The 11876-nt window shown below is 35.7% G+C and overlaps 1 protein-coding gene and 1 long non-coding RNA gene across 2 annotated transcripts; one reads left to right on the forward strand and one right to left on the reverse strand.

The window, feature by feature from the left end:
* Positions 1-385: 385 nt before the first annotated feature.
* LOC106778951 (BEACH domain-containing protein C2-like) lies at positions 386-6646 on the reverse strand. Its single transcript, XM_022776377.1, has 7 exons — positions 6608-6646; positions 3422-3490; positions 3055-3335; positions 2001-2150; positions 1716-1800; positions 1486-1606; positions 386-775 (listed from the first exon to the last, which is right to left on the reverse strand). Exons 3-7 carry the CDS (start codon positions 3241-3243, stop codon positions 631-633), a joined length of 690 nt encoding a protein of 229 aa, XP_022632098.1. The 5' UTR covers positions 3244-3335; positions 3422-3490; positions 6608-6646; the 3' UTR covers positions 386-630.
* LOC111240751 lies at positions 4337-10263 on the forward strand. The gene is made up of 2 exons (XR_002666295.1): positions 4337-6217; positions 9881-10263. It is a non-coding gene; the product is annotated as an uncharacterized LOC111240751 (long non-coding RNA).
* The last annotated feature ends 1613 nt before the right edge of the window (positions 10264-11876 follow it).

Here is an 11876-nt window from a genome sequence, read left to right on the forward strand (position 1 = left end):
GGCATATAAGTTCAATTTATTTACAAAACTGCCACCGCGCAGCATTATGCTGCGGTTTCTGGTGAAACATGACATAATGTGCGTTGTATAATCCTTTTTTTTTACTAGTGAATATACATAATAAAGATTCATTTCACATTCAGTCCTCTTCCTCTCTTTTCACTCTGGATAAGTTATTTGTTGAGGTCTGATGATTTTATAATATTCAGAGGTGTTGCATATGATTGATATTGTTTGTGACACAAACGTAGTTGGGCGAAATGCCTCCTTAGCACTCTTTCTTAAAAGTTATGCAATCACATTAGTTGCTTTTGATTAAGAAAAGAGATAGTAATGCCACAAGGGATTCTTTTTCTAGCTCTAATTTTAACAAAAAACATGAAAGCGATTTTTTCTCCATCTCATCTGTTATATTTTCCTCAGTTTCTCTGCATCTTGTACTGGTCACAAGGGAAATTTATCATGACAAACAAGACAGCTAACCAACAAAAAAAGGTTTGCATTATTGTCAATCAAGCTTAAGAAGTTAATTTCCTCACTAACAAAATTATGGAAACAAACACATATATAAGTGACAAACATAACTATAGCTAACATGTACTTTAGTCCTTTAACCAAAGAAGGTAGTTCTCATACAACAATTAATGTGGAAAATATGAAGATGCAACGGAGATATACCGGGTCAGATATTTTATCAATATCCACTGTCCCTTCATAAGTAATGTAAAAGAAAACATTATTTGCTGCAATAGCTTCTTTTCCCCGTTGCTTATACCTGCATGGTTAAATCCATTTAATGTAACCGTATGTAAGTTTTCAAGGGACTAAAATTTAAAAAGGAATGCTATATATATCTACATAAAAAATGAGAGAAAAATAAAACTCATGAATAAACAAAAGGTTGTTAGGAATCCAAGTATGATTTGAATATCTCCCCTTGAATAGAAATGAGAAAGTTGAGTGACATATAAGAAAATAAATACCCTCAAACATTGACCTTAAGGTTTTATGTTAAAGGTGGTGTTATGTGTAACTTATTTCTCATAGGTGGTAAATATGCTCAGTTTATCCAGTAAAAAGAAAATGGTAGGTTTATCTTGGTGTCTGACTCAAATGGAGACAAGTATGTCCTGTTGTGGTAGAAACCCAACAATTGTAAGGGTAAGGGGAAGTGTGTTGAGATAAATGGCTGGTACAAGCATGTCTTGTTGTGGAAGAAACCAGTGGTAAAATCCAAGTATGAGATGAAAGTCCACATAAAGTAGATATAAGAAAGTTGAGTGTCATATAAGAAAATAAAGATCCACAAAAGTTGAGTCTTAAGGTTTTGTGTTGAAAGTGGTGTCAAATCTCTTATATGGACAGCTCATACTTCGAAGGTGGTGAATATCCTCAGTCTATCCTAGTCAAAATATCTCAACAGCTTTGAACCAGGCTTGCAAGCCAAAAGAATATGGAGAAAATGAAAAACAAGAAGAAACCTACCCAAATATAAGATCAATCCACTCATGCAAATGAGAAGATACATATTCACTCTCCAGAGCCATCCTATGCTTGTGCACAAAATCAACTGGGTTCTCAGCCCAAGCAGGAAGTTTTACAGTATCTGGTATGACAAAAGTAATTCTCATGAAGGGGTAATAACTTTAATATGCATATATATGCAGTCACAATTTCTTCTTAAAAGGAAATGGAGAAAATCTCAATGAGTATACCAAGCTTTCCTCCCAATTGTGTTGTGCCAAAATCAATTGAATTTTCATTTGTGAGGACCTCAGGGAGGTAAAATAGCTCAGGAACCTATGTTGAGATTAAAATAGGAAAAAAAGAAATGAAATATAAGTTTGAAGAAAACCATGGTAAACATTTAAAAATATAAGTACTAAAAACATTGAAGTCCTCCAAGAACAACTAGAAGTCTTTGATATGCAAGTACACAAAATTTTAATTAAAAGCATTCAAGGAGCCAATCGTTCTGTCATAAGTTAGTAAACATATACCAATTCCTTCACATCACTCATGTCCTCAAGAACTCCATTCCAAGTAGCAGAAATATCAGAAAACATTCGATCTGCATGATCAAATTTTCCACCTTGAAGTTTGATGGCAAGAGTAGTGAATGGTTCAACCCTAATAAGATAATACAAAACCTGTAAAAGATAATAACGATTAACTAATGCAAATTGAGCAACTAAAATGCAACCATATTAAATGCTGTCATTTGCATACTGGGTGATAGCTTCTGTTGCAACTTCAGAAGAACTGAGAAAAAGCGTCGTGATTTGGATTTATTGTATGACTTAGCAAGGAAATGGGAAATTTAATGCAGAAGCAAAAAATAACTACAGATGCTAACAAGACCATTCCGAAACAGCCTCTTTATACAATGACCCTTTCCTGTGCTTTTTCATGCAAGAAGCCTTTTAATACTGGGTATGTTAGTAGCATGCCAACAAACAGAAAATAAAAATAAATAAAATAGCATAACATTAAAGTGCCCAAGTTTACACTGATCACATTTTGTGAGGTGTCTTTCTGTATCAGGACTTTGTTGACAATACTGAACGTAAACCAACCTTACTGTAATATCCTAATCATTCATAATTTGATTGGTATCACATGGTAGCCATTTTGTTTGATCTTAACATGATTGACCAATTAAAGCATCCTGGCAAAACATCTACATCTTATTCCCTTTAAAAATCATCTAGCCCAAAATCAATAAATATTCTCTATCTCCCTATTTTGTGAGCCCCATAGGTTCAGATGATTGTACATTTGATACTTCTAAGATACTCACATAATGCAGCCAAAAATGATCCAAATTTTATTGGGTGTAATTCATGATAGGTGAAACTTCGTATATTTCAAATTGGGAGTTCATGCAGAAAAATAAACTTGACATCAACTCAAAGTTAATCACTTAAGCTCCATCTGAATCAACCATGTAGAGGACACTAATTTCTTGATAAAATTAAACCAAAGACTTGTGTCAACAGTCTACGTACTAGATTACCAGAGGAAAATTCAAAGGTGGTGGAGAGTGGGACCTACTGTTCCTGCACTTGAGTAGTGTGATCCATAGTGGAATTTAGGTATTACGGGGTCATCAAAGCTAGAGTATCTCTCTTGAAATTTTTTAAGACGATCTGGGTTCAGTGCTCCAATAGGCTGCATGATATAAAAAATTACAAATTTAAAATATGAAGTAATTTCACTTGATTTCATCAAAGCAACATTCATTATAACCTTTGAAAGATCCGGTAAGAAGAAGGATTAGAAAGATCCAAGCTCTTTGAACTGTAATCAGAAAGAATCCAGGGGAAAACTGGATACTGCAAAAAATTCATAATGATAAAATATATAACATGTAGAGTTAGAGTTTAATTATAGAATGCAATAAGTTAGTAGCGNAGATCACCTGGGTTATATCATTATAACTACGCCCAGCCAATGTATTGAGTTGCATTAGATACTCAAAATTACTGATCTGCATAAGGGCACCGCAAAATCAAAGTTAGTAAGCAAATTACATTCGAATCTAATTGTTTGTCTGGGTAGCTGTTACTAAAAAGTGTGATAAATTTTTTTCATATGTTTGTGTTAGAGATACCAGAGCACCTTTGCTGCTGCTAATCAATACAGTGGCATACACAGTGTTGCTATCTTAGTTCAGTTAGTTTTCGATAGACAGTTATATCAGTTACACTTAGGTTTGTTCAGTGTCCTCTATCTGAGTTATATACAGTATATATACAATGTATCCAATTCTAATTAAATCAATGAAAAATATGTTTCGCATTCCAGAAGAAAAATCAATGAAAAATATCACACTTTTCAGAAATTTAACAAGTCTCTCATTCTGCATTTCTCAACCTTGCATCATGAGCTTGAAAATCCATAGCTGTAGAAAATCCCTATTTTTTGGTTCCATCTCCTACTTGCAACAACTAATTCTCACCTCTCTAATTTAGTTCATAATTGAAAATTAATTTGATCATAAGTGTTAGATATATTGCGTTTTATGTTAATTAGAAAAACATAATCTCTATGTAATAAGGAAAACATAGTCAGTCTCTATGTTACTTATGTAACTTTTATATATTCATTTGTATTTGGGCTTAGTCAGCCCATATTCTCATTATTAGAAATAAATTACCTATGTGTATTTTCTACACAAGGGAGATTAACCATATACTTAGTTTTTCATTTGTGTTTGGGCTTATCCCACATTCTCATTATTATAAATACATTTCCCTATGTATATTTTCTACACAAGGGAGATTAATTGTTAGAATATTTACCCTATTTATTGTCATTATATTGTGTCTAGGGTTACCGTATTTATCATCATTATATTGTGTCTAGGGTTACTCAATTTATCGTGTACTTTTGTATTGGGAATGGCCAACAATTAAACAACAAGAAAGGGTGGAAGATTACATTCAAGAATTTGAAGTGGGAAACAATAATAGGGGTGAATTTTTTTATGCCATAGATGTGCTGCCTAGTAATAATATGCAACATGATGGTTTATGAAACATGGATATTCTTTATATCCAGAAAGATATTGGCATTCTTGACGAGGGCGGGTTTGATGTCTTGGAGCCAACGGTGGGTGGAAATGCACAGAGACTTTTACTTGAGAGTTTGGCAATAGTAACATGGATGGGGAGTGGGGAAAAATTCATCCAAGAATGCAAGATATTGCTGTCACAAGAAAACAAAACACCAGAAGATCAATGGTAGGGATATTTATTTGGAGGGCTGCAATCTAACATTCACAATTGGTTGTCACAACAAGATCTAAAGGACTTAATTAGAGATATGCAAATTGTTCTAGTTGTGGAAGAAAGGCCAACAATGAAGAATCACACCCTCTGTAAGGAAGAAAAAACCAAAACAGAAGGGAGGTTTGTAACAAAAAAATATAGTATTATGGAGGAGGAAGGCGATGCAACAATAATGAGAGTTGAAGGTGGAGATGTAGTCAAGCAACAATTTTTCCCAAAATCAGATTTACTAATAGGAGTATGAATTCATGGTTGAACTTAGATGTGATAATGATTGGAACATCAATGACATTGTAAGTTTGGGATTCCACATTACTGGGTCAAAATCTGGTATACAAAAACGACTATCATATGAACCACCACCCAAGCCTTCAGATATGAAATTGAAGGCAGTAGCTAGTGGGTTCCCTTCCGATGATAAGACAATATCACAATGTCATGAGATCAAGCTTCACTATTCCATCCTTGAGGACAAAGTTGTTCTGTAGTGACGTGTAATGATATGATATAATGTGTATGATAAGAGGAAACAAATTAAGGAATAACTGTTAGGGTGAGTGAGGTTTCCGTTATATAGTTAGGGGGTCCTGATATGCAAGGCACTTCTAGATAATTTTGTAGATTGAGTTTTAGCTCTCTGTGAAGGGGAAACCCTTGGAGGAGAGAATGCTCTCCTATTTTGGAGTTTTTTAAGTCTATACAATAAAGAATATTACTCTTGTATCTCTCTTCAATTTTGGGTTCGTAACACAACCTATTCCAAGGTGTTGTTAGTAGGATATTAAATGTTCTACTAGAAGTTGTTAAAAGCTATTAAAATGTTCCAAAGATCTTTTTAGTAATGATTACTTTAGGGTAAGAGTTCTCTGTCCATAGATGTTGATGTACTAGATGAATCAATTTGAATATATATCTTCTTTCTTTCAGGTAATCCTTTCATGTTGGTTTCGGTTCTTTATAGGGTTGCCTGAAGTGCACCCAACTTAGGGTTCTGTTTGTTGCTGCACCCAGAGCCGCTACCACACCTTTATTGGAGCCCGGAGCCGCCACCACACCTTTGTTGGAGCCACGGCTAGATCTACGCTAGACCTTCCCAAAGCTTTCACCAAACCCTTGCCATAATTGTTTTTATACCCTAGCCGGAGCTGTCATTGGAGCTCTGCCAAACCTTTCGCCAGAGCTTTTGCAAAAGCTTCTGCCATTTCCATTGTCAGACTTATTGTTGTCATCACCATAGCCATCGTCAGGGCTTTTGTGTCTTATTGTTTTGTTTTAATTAAGCATGAAGACTCCACTACAATGTTGATCTTTTAACTTTAGAGGTACATGCACACATGCACTACGTGCTGAAATTGAACGTTTGAAATCTCTCGTGGAGTCTATCAATAAGTCACCTTCTGGTACGTGCTTGGTAGCCGTGATTGGTAAGAACTCCAATTCCTCTTTTCATGTTTCTAAAACTTTATGTAAAGACTCCTGGGTTGCAAACTCTGGTGCGACATACCATAAGAACCCTAGAGTCTACGCAATCATTCCAATTTATTTTATTTCCTTTTTTTAGGAGAATGTATTTAGTAAAATATTTCTTTTCTAACTCTCATTATTCAAGTATATGTTACATGCGATGTAATCCAATTGGATATGTGATACAAGTGTTACACATGCTATATCCAGTAAGGAATAAATGGTTAGTACAAAAACAAATCATCAACGTTTATGCATGAATTTAAACATAATTTCTTTTGAATAAACCAGCTTAATATGTGAAAAATGCAAATCTAAACACACTAAGGTCTTTAGAGGTAGCTTCTCACCTCCCACCTTGCCCAACGCTCCATAAGCTGGGTTCTTTTCAGAAGTAGTCCAGGCCTCTGAAAAATAAATAATTTTTATCCTAATCTCATGCAAAGAAATTTATGAACACGAAAATTAAGAAACAAAAATAATACCTGGGTAGCTAAATATATATTGTTTAAATACAGAGGTCGTGCATGAACAATTGCTTGATATGCATTCCTTCGCCCATCTCTACTCTGCAGAGGAAATTTTGGTAGGGAGAATCAGTTCTGGGATTGTAAGGTTGCATCAATTGCCAATCATCCGCTCATCATTATGATGTTAAAAATAATATGTGGTTAAAAATTTGAGAAGATTATATTGCTGAAATATGGAAGGAGAAAAAGTAGCATATTCTAGAATTAGTACCCCAAAGTCAAAGAAGAAGTTGGAACGGTCCACCATAAATATCTCTAGTGCACTTCTCCTAAGAAGATATCTGTAAAAGGCATCAATTAATGACATGCATACAACATTAAGTTCAAAATGTTCACTCCATATGGACAACAAGTTTGCACTATAAACTGTCAAAAAGAAAACATCAAGTAGCTAAGAAAAATGGAAGGTGCAATTAGATAGGGAGATATTTACAATTAGTTTCTCTTCTTGATTCCTTTATTCACAATTTTTTTTAATTTTTCTCATTATTCTGTATTTGTTTTCTTTTTTTTCATCTTGTCTCTTTTCTTTTTTTTTACTTTTCAGAACACAACTCTAAGAGACAAGATACATAACATATTTAAAAAAACAAAAACAAGAAGTGGAACCAACTAGCCAATTCTCTGAATCTCCCAGGAGACCGCACTTATTCCTAAAACAATTCTAAAGCTCCAAAATTCCCTAAGGTTAAGGTATCATGTTTTTTCACATAGGGCTAGTGTATGAGCTTCAAAACAAAGAAATGGGGAAAGTATAGGCTCAAAAGGGCTATCAAAGGATCAAAACAAGGTAGGTTCATCTGGCTAAAGAGGCTCAACAATCTCAATCTCGACTATGTCACTGAACAAACCAACTTGCCGCATACTGGCACTGCTCCCCTGGCCACTCAGTGCCCAAAAAGTTGTTTATGGTATCGAGGTCATACCTGACAATATGCCCCCTCACATAACTCCTAAACCTTCCAATCGCAACTCCCCCTCTGGATAAGGCGTTTGTGTAAAATTCCTTCACCAACTCAATGCTAGCTGGTGTAGGGTAAGTCGTCAACCTTTCCCAGTCTCTCCTCATAATCTATGCTCCAAATTCAGGAGCTAAATCAGGAATGAAGGTAGCCTTCCTCTCCATAAGTAATCTCCTTTCCTACACAGTTGCAAAGTGTTCTTCATGCTGTTTGGAGAGGAACCTTTGAGAGTAAAATCCTCTTGGCCTTTCAGGCTCCTTCCTCTTGTTGCCAGTATTTCTCCCCCTTCTTGATGTTGATGCCATTCCTGCATAAGATATAATTCGAAACAAACCACAGGAATTCATCATTAGAAGTTAGTGCATCATCAATCAATTCCAGACCAGTTACAGTGCAATATTGAGGGTAAAACAGGGTCCTCCCTCCGTATCCCTGCATCAAAATCAAGCATCAAACAAACATTGCAGCAGACCGCTCGGCGTCCAAGAGGCCCGCCCAGCGGTATGCTTCAGCAGCAACACCGCGCGGCGTTGAAGGAGACCGCCCGGCGGTGCGTTTGGATTTTCATAAAAACTCTTCTAAACTGCCCTAATTTCCACTCAAACACTAATTTCATCCATTTAGACAAGATTCAAGCAATTCAATCAGTCTAAAGAGTTCATATTTCAACAATTCATGCATAAAAATCCAAAATCCTAATTTGTCGTGTTCCTAAACATGTTCTTCATCAAATTCCAAAAATAGAAACTTACGAATGAAGTTGCACAACTTACTTGAGTGGAGATGCTAAATGCTTGCAAGGATTCTTCCAATTGATGATGAATAACTCTCAATGCCCAACTCTCACCAAAAACCCCAAATTTTAGACAAGAAACTAGGTTTTTGTGAGTGAGTGGTAAGAAAATGTGGGAAAATCTCTTTGGAAACCTTTTGAAGGTGCAAATTGGGTGCTAAAGCTCAAGGAGACCGCTTGGCGAAACGCAAAGGAAGGGATTCAAGTGCAGAACACCTAAAACCGCCCAGCATTAAAGAGCTTAGGCTGAGGTGTTCGCCACCACCGCCTGGCGGTAAAATGCACCGCTCGGCGGTGAGCGGTAGTTTTTCCACTCCTCTTCTTTGCTTGCTTTTGCGCGATTCCTCCCTGTAGCACCTGATTTTTGCCTTCAATTTTTTAATTACATGTCTTTCCTCACTAAAATATACATGCAAACCTATAATGCACTTAAGACAGAGTTTGAAAACACACAAACAATCAACTGGGTTGCCTCCCAAGCAGCGCTTGTTTAACGTCACAAGCTTAACCCAAACCTGTTTAGCACTCATCAGTAAGTGCAATCCTTACCAACACCCATCAGTAGGTGTACCTTCTTGGTATGCTTCAGTGGATACAAAAAGTTAGCATCCCTCAGTAGATGCTACCCAGAAAATGTCCAAAAATCCAAAGAATTACAAGTTCAAAAATGAAACAAACCTAAAACTAATGTTTTACAAAAAAATAAATTGTCCCAGCAACATCATGTGTTATCCTTTGTGTTGGTGTCTTCAATACACCAAATCCTCAGCTTTCTTCTATCCACTCGCTTGGTATGTCTACTGCATGGTGCTTCAATCTCCACGACCCTTTCCTCTTTCAACTCTTTTAACACCCACTCCCTCCTCTTACATTTCACTTTAATGCCCGGTCGGAATGGGTCTTCTTTTGATTCAGGATGAATGGTTCTTCCTTGTTTACTTACGGGTACCTGCAAAACATTACAGTTGTCAGTATAATCAGTACCTGATGTGTTATCTTCATATTCAGCTTCTCTCCCTGAATCCTCAGGTCCGACTCTCTTTTTTATTTTGACCTCATTCTCCTCATAGCCAGTATAAAGAAGCGAATACTCTTGGTCCCTCATCATTATTCTTCTATCATAGACACTAATAAGCATCTTTGAAGTTTCCATGAAGGGTCTTTGATGAGTCAATATTTTCTTGACTTTACTTAGTTTATTGTGTTAGAATTAATCAGGGAATTGTGCTTAATTGTCCGGTATTTTCCCGTTTTCCTAATTATGCTTAATTTGACTGGAAATTCTAATTTTAATTAATTTGAATTTTCTGAGCTAATTATTTGCATTATTATTTGCAGGGAAAATTTTGGAGATACAATTTGGAGCATTGGGAAGGAGACAAAATAAATTCAAGACTCTCATAATTGACATTTTAAATTTTAGTTATCTTGTAATTTAATTGTTTAAAATTTTTAGACAAACTTTTGCACATTGGGCCATTGTTGGCAAATTTATGATGGACCTAAAGAGTAGGACACTTGACCTAGGGTTTTCTTTTATTTTTAGGGTGGCGCGACACTTGAGCCGTCACTTTTTGGCATTACTTGGCTTAGAACATTTTTGTTTTTCACGGTTTTTTTCTGGAAATATGTTCATGCTACTGGACTTTGGTTGATTGGAAGGTTGCTCACGGTTTTTCATGTTGGTTGAATGAATCAAGTTTTTTTCTTTTTCCCTTCCATTATGTGCAATGCTGCAACATTCCCTTTTCATTTACTTTGGAGTTTCACATTGAATGAGAAAGCTGGAAGCCAAGACACTTCTTTTATTTGGTGCTTTGAATTTTTCTTGTGAGAGATGAAAAGAAACTCATGACAATTGCTTGCTAGCCGACACACTCTAAGAATTTTTTTACTTTTGAATGTTTTTTTTTTCGAGTAGCCGTCACTTGCTCTTAGTTCTTTAGGCTGGAACGTTTACTTTTTCTTGGGGAATATACATTTGTTCACGGTTTTCAATGAATGAAAGTAACACATCTTTTTTTTTTTTTTTTTTTTTTGCGTTTGGAAGCATGTGCTGAATGCATTTCTTTGGTAACATTGATTCAAAATTGAAGAGGTGTTGTCACTTCCGTCTGTAGGGATTAGCATCTTACTTTTGCATTTTCATTTTCTTCTTTGAAGGCATTGTCATGTCCAGCAGGTGGGCCATGTTTTTCCTTGTATTCATTTAACTTAGAGAGAAGGCACCAAGCATTGGATGGGCTGCCAGTTGCGAAGTGATGGTTTAATGAAAGATGATTCACGTTTTTTTTTTTACTTTGCCATAAGTCCTATCCATTTCATTGCTATTCATGTGTCCTTTCTTGTACTTGTGATAACCCATCATTTATTAGCTTTAGGATGCCCCTTTTACATTCTTTCTTTGATGAATGCATTGCTGCCACGTGAAGGAAAAATTGGCTTCAATTGGAAAGAACATTGCAGCCACGATGGCCTTCATTGGGATTTAGCAACATGGTCAATTGATTTTGGAGAAATTGGAAGTGTGTCACGGCTGATTCAAGATTTAATATTTGGGGATTTACAATTTAAGAAAATGAATAGGTTTTGGTGCAAGAAGGGTCACGACCAAGAAGGTCTTTAGGCCATTTGAATTTTCAACTTCTTTTACTAGGTACCTAGGTCATGTGATTGGTAGAAAAAATTTATGTTTGTTAATTTCTTTTGTTTTAAATTAATTTACATAGAAGGTTGAGTTGTCTTTCATCTTTTTAATTTAGTGTTGCATTTTAATAGTTTTAACTGTGCTAGGTAATTGTCTATGTAATGTTGGGTTTAGTATTTTCATTTATTTTAATGTTGTTTAATCTGTTCGGTTGTGATAATTTAATTGTCATGTTAGTTTAGGTTAGTCGGGTTGGTTGTTAATAAAGTTACTTTGCTTCCCTGAGACTTTTGAACTTTAATTGCCATACTACTGCTTTGATCCTGCTCAATATTTAATTTGTTGTCTGCCTGCGATTAGGTATACGCTTAGTTGCCTAATCGGTGTCAATTCTTCGCTTAGTTGATTAGACTGTATGATGGATGACTGATTAAATTTGTGCATTGCATTCGCTTAGTCTGTAATTTTGAAGACCGAATTAGCCTTCGCTTAGTTGGGTGATTCGTGTCGGATTTGGATTAGAGTAGTGTCTATCTGTTGTTAATCTGTGATTGGAAGCACTGTAATTAAGTTAATGACCAATCGTTTCCATTCTGTCTGTGAAACCGTTTTTAAATTTGTGTTTAATTATCTGTTTGCGTCAGTGTTTTGATTTTATTTTTCCGCATTCACAAACCTTCAACAAAC

This window comes from Vigna radiata, unplaced genomic scaffold, assembly GCF_000741045.1.
Source record: "Vigna radiata var. radiata cultivar VC1973A unplaced genomic scaffold, Vradiata_ver6 scaffold_298, whole genome shotgun sequence".
NCBI classification, from domain to species: domain Eukaryota; kingdom Viridiplantae; phylum Streptophyta; class Magnoliopsida; order Fabales; family Fabaceae; genus Vigna; species Vigna radiata.